Genomic DNA, 17,281 nt, shown 5'->3' with positions numbered 1-17,281 from the left:
ATACCAGGATCCGGCAGGAAGCTGTCTTAATTCCCAGGCTTCCTGGGAGAGAGTCCTGAGGCATACCTATGAGTCTGCTCAGCCATCATCCTCATCTACAATCCTTTATGATGTGAACCCCTACATCAGAGTTAAAGGAAGTGCTGTTGACAATTATAAAATGCCAAATACAGCTCAGTACATTTAAAAATGAACAGTGGTAAAAGCCTTGAAAATCTTTCCTTGGATGTGAATGGAGTCTTTGGCATTTGGAAATACAATAAGATGAATTAATTGCCACTCATTAAGCAGCAAGTCAGGAGAGGCATGAGTGTACCTTGTCTCCTCTGCAGTAGCTGTTACCTGACCGAAATAGCCTCCTTTTGTATTTACTCCTGCCTTTTCTGATGATAAGCAAATTAGAGATCATAGCTAGAGAAAAAAACCAAGTGCCTCCATCCTTTCTCTAAGACCATCTTATAGTTCTGTGATATTTATCTGCTCAAGGGGTATGGCTAATAATTGCAGAGGTCATGTGAATCCACATAGTAGTGCAAGATTAGAAACAACATCTGCAAAATTATTTCTTAGGAAAGTATTTTGTGTTTTGTCCTTTTCCAAAAAAGTGATTTTGCAAGCAGATTGCTGTCTTTCCTGCCTTGCAGTATGTTATATTGCTGGTTAAGGCATATTTGGAGAAAAACCGTTTACTATCAAGAGGTTTTGAATCCATGGTTGTTTTTTGACTTTACTATTTTTTCTAATGTATTTGATGGACTTCTATATGAATAAATTAGATTGGAATCCTATCTTTAAATTCTGAAATGATGGCCCGTGAGTAAACTGTTTGAATATACTGATTATGCTGTACATTAAAATTCTATATATGGCAACTATCATATATTGTATATGCAAGCATGTAACCTTTTTATATTATCTTTAAAATTTGTTCATGGTAATGCCTATAGAGTATGAGGTAATTGATTTTGTAGAATAATCAAAAGCTGGGAAGCAGAAGGAGGACTGGGGAACAAGCCGCCTCTGATATCCACACTGATCCATGAGATGTCCTTGAGTTTTAAAAGCACACCACTCCAGCCATGTGCATTTGTGATATTGCTGCCCTCATGTCATGTATATTACATGTAGACATTTTCCAAACATCGTGTCCATTTCAATCATAAAAAGGAGGCAGTCAGTAGAATAGAGAGCTATAGCAGCGGTGGCCTTGTTCTGCTTCATGAAATATGAAAGCCTGTTTTTACTTAGGAATAACAACAATTTGTAAGGCTTCAGGTTGAGGAGTTTATGCATGACACAGCCTGCTGGACCATGTAGCAGAGGCAGCGAGACCATTGAGTGTGGCGTGCTGGAAATTGGATAATGACAAAAGTAGGGTAGATGATGAGGCAAGCATCCCGAGTTGCAAGTCAGTTGGACCATTTGTTCTTAGAACCCATCCTCTTCCACATGAAAATTCCATAGACCCTTGGTTGCTGCTGCATGAGTGTTCTCTGCATTGCAGGTCATGGGCCTGGGTTGGGGTTCAGTTGGAAACGGGCGATTTTCCTTTTCTTTCCCTATTCCCCAAACATTTGGCTTTTTATGACCTCATTCTTTGTAATCTTAGGAATAGAGGGATGGAAAGTCAGTAATAAAGAGTCAGTGTGAACTTGTTCAAGCTTTTTTCTAGGATGCATTTTTCTTGTTCTTGCTCATATGCACGCATACACACTCAGAATATTTCTTGTAGCCTAAGACTTCATAGAGCATAATTCAGTATTAACGGTTTTTCAAGATAAAACAGTGTGGTCATCCTTTGTAAATTTCATCCATATCTCAGAAATGTTGGTGTGAAAACATCTTAAAATTAGTGTGGTGTACAAGTGTAGCATATGTTTTTCACTTTACTTAGCTTGACTTGTTTGGATAGATTAGCCTCCTCCCCTTTAGAGTGGGGATGAGTAGTGAGGACAGAGTCGAATGCTTCAAAGTCCAGGATATTAGACCAGAGTGACAGAAACAGTTTACTTGGGTCTGACACTTCGAGTTATTTTTTCAAAGCCAGGCAGGTATCACTGGGCTGAAAATGACAATTTAGAGATCCTTCCATTGAAATCTCTTAGCTTGGCGTCCTTCTGAATTCCCATTTCAGGATAAGTGGGTCTTCAGTCAGGCCCTTGGTTCTGATTTCAAGATATCCCTCGTGGTGCGTATTATTCCCAGGGTTGCTTTAGATTTTAAACAAAACATTTTAATCCTTTTAATTTTCAATATATATTTTAGATAAAGGGGAGATGTCCTAAAAATTAAATGAGTAGTCCAAGTAGCTTGACCGCAAAAGGCAGGGAATCACTGGTATAGACATTTTAGTCCATTAGCAGAAAATTGCCTATTCTCAAATAGGTAGGTCAAGTGCAGAAAGAACCTCTCTACTTGAGATAAAATTTCCTTTCCACACTTAGCCTTCTGTCTATTAGGACAGGCAGCCAAGAGCTGCCCAAATTTTAGCATCCTGCCTTCTTCTTGCTACTACTTTCCTTGACTATATGCATTAAAAAGTATTTGGTTATAATGGAATTTACCCTCATAGCTACAAAGACCTTTAAAACCAGAAGGACATTAAATGATAATGTGCAACTTTTTATTTTGTAAATAAAGAAAATTAGAGGTTATTAAATGACTTGCTCCACATAATGCAGCTCGTTAATCTCGGGCAGCAGCAGGTTTGGAGCCCGGTCTCCTGGCACCCCAGTGGGTTCACCTTTTACAGTCTTGGAGCAAGTTGCTGCGATAAAAGCAATTGGTTTGCTCTCCTGCACTTGGACTCTTGTTTTCATTTGGGTACCTGGTGAAATGCTGGGTAATGAGAGTCAAAAACCTTACTTGGTTTAACAGAAGAAAAAGATCATGTTCTGAAGCTGTGTGACATAAACAACAAAGATAGGTAACTTTTCTTCTTTTCCACACTGGCTAATTTCCCTGATTCAAAAAAGAGTATCAAACTTGTATGAAGATTTCAAATGATTTTTAATAAACCTCAGATTTATTTCAAGCAACTCAATAAAGCGGGATGTGGAGATGCAGGGAACTCATTTCCATTTGGACTTGGACTTAAAATTCATGAGTCGCCCCACCCAAGTGTGCACAAACGGAGTCTGTATTTGGGCAAGCAGAACTGTCTCTGTCGGCAGCATTTCAAAAATGTGGAACTCTTCGGGTCCGTGAGAGGCTCCACGATGTTCTTCTGGCACGGAGCCAAGCCCACAGGTTCTTTTGTAGTTACTACTCAGATGTGTCAGGCAGGCAGGCAAGATGTCTATGCTGCCATTTTATAACCCCCCTAGCCCGGGCCCCAGAGAAGTTATAAGGCTTATTCTGTCCTGAGGAAGGCACCTGTGGTCATACCTGTGCCATTATCTCAGTTTCACAAATCTGCCTTGAGAGCGTTTGTAACCCCTCATTAGGGGTTAAGTGGCTTGGGGCTGAAGTCCAGAATGACTAGACAAAGAGAAACCAATAGACCTGTATTGATGTCAGGGCGTTCTTGACGGGGAATGGAGTACGTGTGACTGGGACCGTGGTTTCTGTTCATGGGCTACCCTCTGAGGGGATGGACCAGAGGGGAGCAGGTGAAACGACGCAATAGCCAACAGTATTGCCAGGCCCTGAGATCTGCATATATGGGCTCAATTTGTCAGTTTATCATAAAATCCCATCCGCTTCAAGATTTTTTTTCAGGCATCCTCAGTATCTGAAATGTTTCAAATCTTTCAAAAAAAAAAATTAGCTTAGGAAGCTAGCTTTAGGTTAGAGCATTTGACACATTAGCAAGTAGAGCCTCAACCCCAAGAATGCCATCTGAGGAGAAGGAGATAGCAGCAAAAGGATCACTCTGAGTCACCCTGGCCTTTCTGTTGAGGCCCAGGATTCCTGCCAACTTCCAGGGTCCTTACAGAGTGTCACTCGGCCATGGCAGGTGTCATTACAGATGTTCATAATGACCCTGAGCATTCATGAAAAGCTGTTGTTTGAGGCTCCTTAGTTTTTCAGTCAGCCAGTCATATATAAGACACAAAAATTAATGTGGCCGGGCGCGGTGGCTCACGCCTGTAATCCCAGCACTTTGGGAGGCCGAGGCGGGTGGATCACCTGAGGTTGGGAGTTTGAGACCAGCCTGACCAACATGGAGAAACCCCGTCTCTACTAAAAATACAAAATTAGCTGGGCATGGTGGCGCATGCCTGTAATCTCAGCTACTCGGGAGGTTGAGGCAGGAGAATTGCTTGAGCCGGGAGGCAGAGGTTGAGGTGAGCCCAGATTGCACTACTGTGCTCCAGGCTGGGCAACAAGAACAAAACTCCGTCTCAAAAAAAAAAAAAAGCAAGTGTTAGGCTCATTTTTCCTTTTTCTCCTCCCCTCCCTTATCCTGTTCCCTTTCCTTTTTCTCTCCCTCCCTTGCTTCCTTCCTTTTCTCCTTTTTTCTTTTCTTTCTGATGGAGTCTTGCGCTGTTGCCCACGTTTGAGTGCAGTAGCTTGATGAACACAACTCACTGCAGCCTTGATCTTCCAAGTTCAAACAATTCTCCCACCTCAGCCTCTTGAATAGCCAGAACTACAGAACCACCACTCCCAGCTAATTTTATTTTTTGTAGAGATAGGGTCTCTGTATGTAGCCCAGACTGGTCTAAATTCCTAGGTTCAAGTGATCCCCCCACCTCAGCCTCCCAAAGTGCTGGCATTATAAGTGTGAGCCACCATGCCTGACCCTTTCCCTTTCCCTTTTTCTTCTTGTTCTACTTTTCTTTTCTTTTTTTTTTATTTTTATTTTTATTTATTTATTGCATTTTAGGTTTTGGAGTACATGTGAAAAACATGCAAGATTGTTGCATAGGTGCATACGTGGCAGTGTGATTTGCTGCCTTCCTCCCCTTCACCTATATGTGGCATTTCTCCCCATGCTATCTCTCCCCAACTCCCCACCCCCCGCTGTCCCCCTCCACTCCCTGCCAACAGACCCCCGTGTATAGTGCTCCCCTCCCTGTGTCCATGTGTTCTTATTGTTCAACACCCGTCTATGAGTGAGAACATTTATTGGTGCTTTTTCAAAGGTTAATGTAAGCTTTTTGGAAATTCACTTGGTGTTCCTGGCAGTTATAGGGCAAAGTTGTGTCTGCACCTTGGGAACACCTAACAGAGCTTTCTTAGAAGCCTCTAGTAGTTGTTTGTTGGCTTTGATTTTTTTAAAAACCCTTTTGGCCTTGCCTTTGACACCTTGATGTGTTTTTCATCACGTTTGGTTATATCAGTAAGCATTGAAGCACCCTTTCTGCTGGTACTTGGTGTCTTAGCCTGAAGCTCCCTTTGACATTCCCTGGAGGTGGAAAGCACTCTTTTTATTTTGGTGTCACCATTTTGTTTCTGCTTTGATGGTGTCTGGGCCTGGAGTATAGACCCTCTACTGGCACCCAGGAGCATTTACATGCCTACAAAGCTCAAAACCCTGCCCGTGCCTCACAACAGGAGGGTGACCATTTCTCCATCTGTCCTGGGGAAGCCACAGAACCAGTGTAAAGGATAGGGGGTAGTTTTTGATTATTGCTGTTGTTGGATGCGCTTCCTGATCATTGCCTTTCTAGATAGCCATCTGAATCACCGATTCTTTCTAAAATGTGAGAAAGGCCCCCACCCCTATGCATTTTATTGTTCCCAAGTATTATATGTTTGTGTACATATATATATATATATTTTTAAACCGAAGAATAAAAAAAATACCTTTGTATGCAATTCTTTTAACAAATTGTTTATTATTGTATCCAGGTAACAAGCATGGTAAGTATTTTCACCAAACTGAGTATTCTGTATTTTAGCTGTGCTTGGCAGACTTTTTTGGCTAGCTTTGTGTTATTAGCCTTGGCTTTCCTAGAAAAGACCTGTTTAGGAAAAGGAGAAATCACGTACCTGTAGCATCCCCTAGGCTTCTGGCTTTAGTACGAACCCACATAGCATTAGCCCCATGGCGGGGGTACCTGAGAAAGCATGTGCCCGCCCCGCCAGCATGCTGCTTGGCCCTGTTACCCCCACCCCCCACTACTTCTGAGCCTCTCCAGCCAGGTGTTTGCCAGGGCTTTCAGGCCTTGCATGATCTCAGCAGCTCCTGGGACCATGGCCCTGTGACAGTCAGCACACACAGATAGGGCTCCTCGAGCTCTGTGGATGGTCCTACTCCAGTCCGCAGCTGCATCTCTTCGTCACCCCTCCTCCCATCAATTTGCTTAAAAGCAGGGCCTGTATTTTTTTTCTTCCTTAAATATTTAAAGTAATTGGAAAAATCTCCTTCTGGAAGCTGAAAAACTAAATAAATAAATACATTGTCCACTCTTCTGAGAGGCTTCACATTCTGTTGGAAAATGGATTTAATAATCCCTTCAAAGGAGAGAAAAAGCCTTGCCCCGTTGGGTTTTCCCATTAAATGTTCAGAGGTACGGTAGGTTGAGTGTGGTTTAGCCTTCTGGCTGTTTTATTTATCCATGCATGTTTGCTTTTTTGGCCTATTTTGTGGCTCTGTATTTTAGTCCATGTGCTTGTGGCTGTGCCTGTGTAACCTACGTGGTAGCCATGCGGTATGTATTAAGTTGGTGTGTCACTGTCACCTTCAAGGATCAGACTGCAAAGGATAAGGCCCTGCAGCACATGGCGGCCATGTCCTCAGCCCAGATCGTCTCGGCCACTGCCATTCACAACAAGCTGGGGCTGCCTGGGATTCCACGCCCGACCTTCCCAGGGGCGCCGGGGGTAAGTCATGAGCTCAGTCCAGTAACGACAGCTGCTGGGATTGGGGTTGGCATGGGCCAGTGTTAAGCCTCCCACCTCCACCTCTTGTCATGTGGGTCAGGAGTGTGAGAGGGCAAAGACTACCCTGTGAACTGCTAACTGGTTCTAAAGTGGTGAAAGCAAGGAGGGAAGGGAGGCAGATAGCTAGAGACAGAGAGGAAGAAGGAGGAAGGGAGAAAGAGGAAAAGGAGAAGAAAAGAAAAAAAGAGGGAGAAAGAAGAGGAAGGAATGCTGAGTGTCTGAAGACATGGGATTAAACGTGCCTTTCTGGGTTGGGCTGGCCTCTTCTCTCTCTACCTTTTTCCTGGCCCTTGGTCTCGGTCCCTCTGTCTTCAGGGGCAACCAACCCCTAAAGGGACAAGGTATTCTATTAACATTTACATTTTGACACCTACCAAAGGCTGAGAAGCATTATGTTATAATCTAATTTAATTCTCCAGGTCATCTTAAACGCTTCCTGTCACTGCCATTTTACACATGAAAAAGCTGAGATTATTCAATAGCAAAACAAGCATTTGGAAAGCTGACATTATAGTGGACTGGATAGTGATGTCAAGAATCAGCCAGAGACTGCTCTTTCCCTCCTCTATGTCATGCTGCCTCTCCAGCTGGCACCCCAAGCACACAGGGAAGGTCACCACAGAGAAGCTGCCTTCATTGCCTCTTGGAGCTCCTGGCTTTGTTCAAGCTTTGTCCTCTGCTTTGCTGGGCCTTCAGTGCTATTGAAGCAGAATATCATGCAGGGAACATTTCAAAATGGAGGGAGGTGCATGGATAAATCAGTCAGTTAAAATATTTGCAAGCCCCCTGCAGCACACCCAAATCTTTGCTTAGGTGTAAGGAGAACACTGAGGAGCTGCTGCCTGCCCCGCCCTTGGGGGGATTTTCAGGAAGGAGGTGCTAAGGGGAGCTCTGGATTGCCAGTCCAAGGATATAGGTTCTGGTCTTGTGCAAGTGGTGACTGCATTTGCACTCAGGGAAGCCGATTCTGTTGGGTGATCGAACCTGCTGTCTTTTAGTAGGGGTTGTGATGCCTAGGCATCCTGAACTATGCTTTGAAGTAAACTCTTAATTCTGAGTCCTTTGCATTTTGCTTTCCAGTTCTGGCCGGGAATGATACAAACAGGGCAGCCAGGATCCTCACAAGAGTAAGTCTGAGGAGGGGTGGGCACTGAAAAATAGGGGCTGGTCCCAGCCTGACCGTACTGTCTCAGCGCCTGGAAGACAAAGGAGCATTATGCCGAGGTCCCAAAAGCATTCATTGTCTACTGAGGCCTCTAGCAGGAAAGAAACTGACTTTTCAGATCTGGGAGAGGTAGAATCACCTCACTCCCACCTTAAGTATTAGCAGTCATCCTGCTGGAAGCAAGAAGTGGACCTTTCTTCCTTCATGGTATTGAAGGCTGAGCTGTGGTCTTCCCTGCCTGAGGGCAGCACAGGTGATCCTGAAGCCCATTTCATGCTGGCTTGTTCTGTAGTAGGGTGGCTAGGAGAAAAATCCTACTAGATCCCTTGGGGGCAAGAGAAAAAAGCTCGGTAAATTGGAAAATAAAGGCAATTTCAGGATCAAAGAAAGGAAATCGTGCCTGTATGCTGTAAAAAACAAAAAAAAACCTTACACTATTTCGCCTAGAGAAGCAGATCCTGAAGCATGTCCCAAACTTTGCCTAGAAGAGGTGACTGCTTGACCTCAGAGGTTCAAAGCCATATGTCACAACACATGGAATTCAGGCTCTTTCCAGTGCATCCCATTGAACTGGCATGAGGCTTGGTGGTTTGATTCCTAGCAGGCTGCTGGCCCCTCTCAGTTGATGGAACAATTGCCTCTGTCTGGGATGTGCCTACTCCCTGTAGGCAGGGACCGAAGTGGTGAAGGACGTCCCACTGGGAGGTCATGGTGGGACCTGGGTAATAGCCGCTACTGCAGATGTGATCTCTGACTCTCCCTGCCATTTCTCTGTTCCCAGTGTCAAGCCTTTTGTGCAGCAGGCCTACCCCATCCAGCCAGCGGTCACAGCCCCCATTCCAGGTGAGTCTCCCTGAAACTCCCTCTTGGGAGCACAGCCCTACCCAGCTGACAGCTAGGTCTGGCACTTTGTTACCAGGGTCAAGAGATGCTCAGCTTTGCCACAGCTGCACATTGCCCCTGATTTGCTGGATCCTGGGTTGCCTAGAGCTCAGGAGGGCCACAGGGTAACCCCTGCCAGGTCCTGATTCCCTTCAGTCATCTCCCAAGAGCATTTCAGATGGTTTGTTTAAGAAACAGGAAGCCTCATCACTTTCACTGAAGATGCTGGATTATCCTCAGAAGGAGAAGTTGCTGTAGCACCTTCCTCAATATAAACTGGCCTAATTAGGCAGTCCAAGTCTTGAAGGCAGATAGGGTTTCATTCACCCTTTCTTGGATAAGTAGATTTCAGTCCTGCTACCTTTCTTTAAAATAGAGAGTACATGGAAGCTCAAAGTGGGAAACATGAATCTCTCCAGCCTGCCTGTCTCCTTACCCACAAAGTTCACCCCCAGTCCCCACATGTGCATGTAGAATTAACTCTGTTGCACTGCTCGAGGTATACGGTATAAAAGTCACTGCTCTCCCTTATGGATTCCCCAAACTGAAAATGCTTTCACATATTGCCCTCTGCCCCAGTGTTACGCAGCATTCAGAGAGAATATTCTATAGTGCTAGTGACCACAGTCTTAAGGAAGATGGACAAACAACAAGAAGTGTGTGGCACATCTGAGTCTCACAGGAAGTCTTTGGAAGCATTCACTTCTCACTGTCTAGTCATTCTTGACTTGGTCCCCAGGTAGACTCGTTGGTCCAGGGTTAGATGTCCTCAGGCTGCAGCCTTTAACCTTAGCTGAAATTGGCTTAATGAGGAACACATGCTTTGTGTTCATCTGACTGTTCAGCATCTCTGGGTTCCTCAGCCAGCATCTATCATCACCTGAGTTCTCCCTGGCAGACCTGGTGGAGAGGGAGCTGTTGGCCTTTCCTTCTGGGTCATCTGTAGAGCCCTGTTCCAATATTTTCCTGAGGCCCAAGGGAAGGTGAGTGACCAGCATCACAGGTGACGATTGGTCTTTCAGGTTTTGAGCCTGCATCAGCCCCAGCTCCCTCGGTCCCTGCCTGGCAAGGTCGCTCCATTGGCACAACCAAGCTTCGCCTGGTGGAATTTTCAGCTTTTCTTGAGCAGCAACGAGACCCAGACTCGGTGAGTGTGCCTGGAGAGATGTGTCTTGAATCCAGGATTTCTTTGCCTTTACTGTCCACCTTCTTGCTTCTCCATCTTTCATCCTTGTCCCCTGCCCCATGCCTGACAAATATCCTTTGTGAAAACAGGCCTGGGGAAGAATAGCCAGGTGCCTTTTGATTAAGTAGAAAGAGATTCCTATTGGCAGATGTGTAGAAAATAGCAGAGCTGGAGATGTGTTGCTGTCCTTGGACCCCAAGGTGCCTTGGGAATACTTGAGTCAGAGAGAAGGACCTTTATAAGCTCTTATGCTTTGTAAAATTTAACAAGAAGTAACATTTATTGAGCCTTGCCATATGCCTGGTCCCATGCAGAGTTATTTAGATATACGATCACAATCCATCCTCATAAAACCCTAGGAGGCTAGGTACTGACTGACAGATGAGGAAACAGAGAGGGTAAGTAACTTTCCCAAAGTCACACAGTTAACCTCTGACGTATTCAGATTTAAGCTCAGGTCCTGAAAACTCTAAAACCTAAACATTTAGCTCTTATTCCATACTGTTTTTCCAACTCTGTTTCTCACGATAGCAAGTTGTTCTTTTCTTAAGAAGAAGTGTCTGGGTGCAGTGGCTCATGCCTGTGATCCCAACACTTGGGGAGGCTGAGGCAGGCAGATCACAAGGTCAAGAGATCGAGACCATCCTGGCCAACATGGTGAAACCCTGTCTCTAATAAAACTACAAAAATGAGCTGGGCATGGTGGCTGCATGCCTGTAGTCCCAGCTACTCGAGAGGCTGAGGGAGGAGAATCTCTTGAACCCAGGAGGAGGAGGTTGCAGTGAGCCAAGATTGTGCCACTGCACTCCAGCCTGGCAACAGAGCAAGATTCTATCTTAAACAAACAAAAAGAAGTAACAAAATGGTACTTTAACAGTTTGCCATAGAGTGCAGTGCATTATAATATCATAAATACCAGTAACATTGGCATCTGGACTCTATTTGTCACTTTCTTTTTTCCCATCTCCCCCACCCCATCTTGTACCCATCGTCCCATTGTTTCTCAGCCAGGCATTTCCCATACATATGTGATCCTCCCTTCTTTCCTGCCCAACAAGCCCCGTACCCTTTCTTCACACCCACTCCTTGGCTGTGAGTATGAGCGTTGCATCTGTGTGTGGGTGAGCCCAAGGCAGAAACTGAAGGAATCCTTAGTTTGTCTCTGAGATTCTCACCAACTCTTGCCACATTGTCTATCTCACCCCATCCTTCCCATCTCATAAGTCCCGTGCTCTCTGTGTGCTGCCTGCCTTGCTGTCATTTCTGTTATCAGGAGAAAGTGTCAGGAATGACTTCAGAGTCTGTGGTAGACAACTGAGATACTGAGCAATTGGAGGTGACCTCTCACGCGAGTATTTGCACTTCAGCTTGAGGGAAGGCCTCCCGTGGGGCAGAGGCTTGACCAGCCATCACCAGTGGAGACAGGAACCCATGTGTGGCCCACTGATGTCTTGATCCACAATCGTGAACTTTGGGAGCTGATGGAAAAACACAGCTTCTTCCAAATTAGGGGGAAAAAGTGAGGGAAGAGATATAAATTGGGTGCATCAGGACAGGTACAAGAAAATGGGGCTATTGAGACCAGGAAAGAGAAGAAAAGGCAACTGGATGACTCCTCCCAAGCAGCTCAGTGTTCACAGGGAGAGTGGTAGTGAGGGTGAAATCCATAGAGGTGGGAGGCATCGGGACAACCTGAAAGATGCCCTGCATGATTCTCTGCCGCTGGTTCTTTGTGGGAAGCATACAGAGTTCTTTGGTTGAAGGCTGAACTTTGGCCTGGATACTACTTCTGCCTCTTGTAACTCGTGTTTGTATGACACTTCATTGTTTACAGAGTACTTTGTCGTTTAGTATTTTATTCTGTCCTCATAGTGCCTCGTCAGATAGGTTCTGTTTTCCCCATTTTACAGATTAAGAAACGGAGGCCCAGACATACTGAATGACTTAGTCAAGATACCTAGTCAGTAAACAGAGGGAACCAGGAGCCCAAATCTTGTATTACAGTGGACTCTTTTCACTGCCGTAGAAGACCACCTCCAGATTTTGAAGGTCTCTTGAACTGTCTTTTCAGTCTATCCCCTATGTGAGCAAATTTCTCTTTGCATATGATTGTTTTTTTAGGAAACAACTCCAAGGCACTGGGAGGCAGAAGTCCCCACGTGATTTTTGCTTCTGTGGTTAAAAGACCATGGAATATTTTATAAAGATCCTCTTTTTTAAAAGAAATAAAAATACTGTGGTATCTCCCTGTTGTTACTGTGCTCTCCAGTTATGGACCTCTTCAGGCCCAGAAGGCTTGATTGCCTCTTTCTGTTGTTGTTATTTGCTGGGCTAAACATTTTGAGTCATTCAGATCATTCTGCAGACATTTATGTGCACCTGCACATGCAAGAAGCCGCACAGGAGAGGGGCACATCGCTGCCCAGACGGACACAGCCTCGACCCCTGGGGAGTATAATACCTAGTAGAGATGTGAAACAGATGATTATCTGAGAGATCATTGCAAAGTGCCATGGCTTCTAGGAAGAAAGAATATTGGATGCTGTGAGTGACAGGAAACAAGGCAAGCTGCCTTGAGGAAGTAGCCCTTAAGCTGAGAGATGGAAGATTGTACAGGGAGAGAATAAGGGAGCAGAAGATTCCAGAGGTGATGAAGCTGAAGTGTATGTGGCGGTGTATTAAACCCGTGGCTATTTTTGGAAAGTCAGGGCCCATTAAGTCCCCAGAGTAGAGGCCAGAGATACATGTTTCAGATACGTTCAGGATACACATAATAATCTGAGTGGGTAAAGTGGGTCTTGCCTGCTATTGTTAATAAAAAAGCTTTACTTACATAGACTCCAACACGTGACTTAAAAGGCCCTGAAATGAAAGGAAGGCCTGGTGTAACACCCTTGGGCCCTTTGAGAAAAATCATTATATTTTAGGGGATATGAATTGGGAGAAATTAGAATTTATTTAACAAGTACTTTTTGAGCACCTACCACTGTTTCAGGTGTTAGGAATCAGCAATGAACAAAACAAAGTTCTTACTCTTATGGAGCCCACACTCAGGTGGAGAACACAAGCAAGAACTACCCAAGCAAATAAATACCCAGTATGTCTGAAGATGCTAACTGCTTATGTGGAATAATGGTCCTTTGTCACAACTGCTTTTTTTTTTTTTTTTTTTTGAGATGGGGTCTTTCTATGTTGCCCAGGCTGGCCTCAAACTCCTGGGCTGAAGTGATCCTTGTGCCTCAGCCTCTCGAGTAGCTGAGACTGCAGGCATGGACCGCCATGCCCCAACCTTTTTCCCAATGGAGAGTTACTTGCTTTTTGGATTAAAATTGTATAATTGCAGAAAATAATAATATCCCCAATAGATATGTTGACGTTTCTGGCTTGTATTACAATACTAAGTGATGTGCATTGGACATTACCAACCAAAGCTCTATCACTGCTGTGAGATTATATTGCTTTACTTCAGTCACTATGTTGGTGTTGCTTCTGAGATTCCTATGTTACACTCATTTTGCAGTTGAACACAAATGGTTTAATGTATGCAAATGAATGTGGCAGATTGTGAATAGGATTTATATTTGATTTCAGTGGACATGTGAAGGCCTGAAGGTTGGTTCTTGTGCTAGAGGGGAAAAGTGGTGGCTGACCTGTTGAAAGGATGGAGAATTAACAAAAATATTTAAAGCGTTTGATAGTATCTTAAGTACCAGCCTCTCAAGTTATATACTGTGTACTTTATTGGACAAACATAATGTGCTATTACAGTCAGGGTATAATGGTACTTCAGGGCTAAGGTTACACTGAAAAATTTGTATCTTGTAGATAGTTTTTTTGACTCTTAGATTTTTTTTGTGACTTCTCAGACTTTAATTTTGCTATATTTTTGTTCCAACAAAAGAAACATGAAGGCCATGTAAAACTCAGCTGATACATTTTAGCAAATTTGGGTATACAGTACTTAAAATTGAACATCAAACATTAAACACATTAATTTGATAAGGAAGCAAACAAAGTGACCAATAATTAAAGGACCCTAAACAAGTTAAATTTTGCATTTGGATTCTTTAGATCTTTGTTACAGACGGACATGTACATATGTTTCCCCCTACTTCTTTGTAATGGCTTAGGCTCATTAGACTCAAGGGATTATAAAATATTTTTTAGTAGAGAAGAAAACTTCTAGGTAGTGCTGGCAGAAAAAGAAATGATGTAGCCAGGTTCCATGCTATTTGTCATTAGTGACTTCTTTCATCTTTATTGAGCTCCGTGAGGTAAGTCATTCTATTGCCTTCTACAGAAGAGGCTTGGAGAGATTGCTCCCTTACAATAGCCAGTTTTGCACTCTAGCCTGTCTGTAACATCTCCTAAGAGAGGGTAAGACACGATTGCTGGCTGGGTGCGGTGGCTCATGCCTGTAATCCTAGCACTTTGGGAGGTCAAGGCAGGCATATCACTTGAGGTCAGGAGTTCAAGACCAGCCTGGCCAACATGATGAAACCTGTCTCTACTAAAAATACAAAGATTAGCTAAGCATGATGGTGGGCACCTGTAATCTCAGCTACTCGAGAGGCTGAGGTGGAAGAAAGAGCTTGAACCCAAAAGGTGGAGGTTGCAGTGAGCCAAGATCACACCACTGCACTCTAGCCTGGGTGGCGAGTGAAATTCCGTCTCAAAAAAAAAAAAAAAAAAAAAAAAAGACATGATTGCATACTTTAGTAGCAACAAAGCCAAGAAAAGAACCTTAGTTTGTCTCCTCCTCAGTCTAGAGTGGCCTTAGAACCAGCATTTTATGAAATTTACTTGTTGGCTCACCACATAGGTCACCCTTGCCACCACTGAAGACTTCTTCACAAGCCTGCAACTCCTAGCAGTAGTGATGGCCAACATTTAAATATTTTCTGTGTGCCAACACTATGCATTATCTTATGTAGTCCCTGTGAAGTAGCTTGCCTGGAGTTAGACAGCCAACTGACATGGGAAATAGGATTCAGATCCAGGTCTGTTGACTCCACATCCTGAGATTGTGACCAAAAGCCTCTAAGGTCCATTTGTATCTGATGAGTGGTCTGTTTTTGTAGCCCAAGGCTATAAGGAGCTAATGGGAGAATAATTAGGGGGATGATCGCCCCCTGCTGGCTCTGCGTCGTCTGTAAACCAGACGGCAGCTTCCCCAAGTTGGTGGTGGTTTGTTTATGTTGGTGGAGAACCAGCGAGTCAGTCCCTCTGTTACCTTTGGCTCTACTAGAAGCTAAAAGAAAAACAGCAGAGGGTGAAGAAAGGAAGGAAGAGTGTAAAAAACAAAGACTATTTGAGTTGGAAATACACTTTCTACATGATTTCAGTGTTGCATATCAAAGGACCTCAAGTGTTAAGTGTGGGATCCTCCACCTAGGGTGGGCTATTTAAAAGGGGCCTCCCTGAAATCAGGGCCCAGTTTCTGTAGGTTAAGTTAGGCAGATTAAAATCCAGCATGGGAGAGCTGTCAGCTGAATCCTGTGAGTACACAGGGAGTGGTTTTCCTGATAAAGCCTGGAGTGATTCCTCCACCTCACTTCTGGGGCACAGCGGGTTCCTCCAGCCCCCCACAGGACAGCAGCTGGCAAACCTCTGCCTGCTCAGATTCCCCGGGCACCAAGCTCTGTGTCTCATGCCTGTTGTGGTCTGGATGCCACAGTGAGCAGGAGGCAGGAAGAGAGCGCAGAAAGGATTTACTTAGGCAGGAGTTGCACAACCAGAGGAGGGAAGAGTTGAGGGTGGAGAAAGAGGCAAAGAGATTGTTCTCTTTAGATTTTGAGGAAACACTCACTGCCTCGCAGAAAAAAAAGTTCTGTAATACAGTCCAGGAACAAACCCGATCAGCGAAGGCACACGTTTGTTCAGCGTATGAAACTCATTTTTTTTTTTATTTTGTTTTTTTAATTGAGATGGTTTCACTCCATCGCCCAGGCTGGAATGTAGTGGCACAATCACAGCTCACTGCAGCTTCGACCTCCCAGGCTGAAGGGATTGTCCCATCTCAGCCTCCTAAGTAGCTGGAACTATAGGCATGCGCCACGACGCCCAGCTGATTTCTGTATTTTTAGTCGAAATGGGGTTTCACCATGTTACCCAAGCTGGTCTTGAACTCTTGGGCTCAAGCGATCCACCCGCCTTGGCCTCCCAAAGTGCTGGGATTACAGGTGTAAGCCACCATGCCCAGCCAAGAAACTTATTTATGTATTATGTCAATAATAATCATCACTAGCACTTACAAGCTGTTGTAAGCATAGTATGCTGAGCATTATGTCCAGTCTATAAGTAAAAGAACTGTGGCTCAGAATCATTAAAGTTATCAAGATCCACTTCCAAGAGCGGTGACTGTGCCAGGGTTTAGCACCACTCTGTATTCTTAACCACGTCACCATACTTTTGAAGAAACAAAGACAAAGTTCAGAAGTTAAGGCTGGGCACGGTGGCTCATGCCTGTAATCCCAGAACTTTGGGAGGCCAAGGTGGGCGGATCATGAGGTCAAGAGATTGAGACCATCCTGGCCAACATGGTAAAACCCCATCTCTACTAAAAATACAAAAATTAGCTGGGCATGGTGGCGTGCGCCTGTAGTCCCAGCTGCTCGGGAGGCTGAGGCAGGAGAATTGCTTGAACCCAGGAGGCAGAGGTTGCAGTGAGCTGAGATTGCACCACTGCACTCCAGCCTGGTGCCTGGTGACAGAGTGAGACTCTGTCTCCAAAAAAAAAAAAAAAAAAAATTAAAAACACCTGCCTGCAAAGCAGCAGCTCCCCAAGCAAGGCCAGACCTCTGAGGGCCTTCCACATTGGGTAGGTGGTTACTCTGGGTTTCCTCTGAGTTCCTTTTCCAACCCATGGAAAAATTGTCTTCCACAAAACCAGTCTCTGGTGCCAAAAAGGTTGGGGACCTCTGCTTTAGAGCCTGTCTTCCATCATGCTCTAGTGGCAGCAAAGAGGTGACTGATGTCAGAATTCTTAGCAGCTGTGTGAGATTTGTGACAAATTACTTCACAGCTCAGCCTCAGTTTCCTGTCTGTTAAGTGGGCATAACAGAATCGCTGCCACTCTCACTGTAATAATTACAGTTAGTAATATCCCTGAACATACTGAGCAATCCACAAATGCTTCTGAACCTGAATGTCTAATAGTAATGTGAAAGGAAATTGAGCCAGAGACCTAGACAGGGATCAAGCTTGGGAGAATG

General features: G+C 44.6%; 1 protein-coding gene across 11 annotated transcripts in view; it reads left to right on the top strand.

The window, feature by feature from the left end:
• Positions 1-17,281, top strand: part of TEAD1 (TEA domain transcription factor 1) — a 270,375-nt gene that overhangs the window by 198,982 nt on the left and 54,112 nt on the right. For 7 of the 11 annotated variants that reach the window (XM_021675161.2, XM_012456635.3, XM_012456633.3 and 4 more), the window contains 5 exons: positions 5,800-5,811; positions 6,640-6,774; positions 7,915-7,961; positions 8,781-8,842; positions 9,904-10,028. In XM_021675161.2, coding sequence (XP_021530836.1) covers positions 5,800-5,811; positions 6,640-6,774; positions 7,915-7,961; positions 8,781-8,842; positions 9,904-10,028 — 381 coding nt within the window. The remainder of the gene's footprint in view (positions 1-5,799; positions 5,812-6,639; positions 6,775-7,914; positions 7,962-8,780; positions 8,843-9,903; positions 10,029-17,281) is intronic. The other 4 variants (XM_012456636.3, XM_064365163.1, XM_064365162.1 and 1 more) reach the window with 1 other exon arrangement.

Source organism: Aotus nancymaae, unplaced genomic scaffold (assembly GCF_030222135.1).
Source record: "Aotus nancymaae isolate 86718 unplaced genomic scaffold, 86718_ANA_hifiasm-v0.15.2.pri h1tg000059l, whole genome shotgun sequence".
Taxonomy (NCBI): domain Eukaryota; kingdom Metazoa; phylum Chordata; class Mammalia; order Primates; family Aotidae; genus Aotus; species Aotus nancymaae.
Note: the sequence above shows the minus strand (reverse complement) of the source record. Positions and strands in the feature narration are given on the sequence as shown.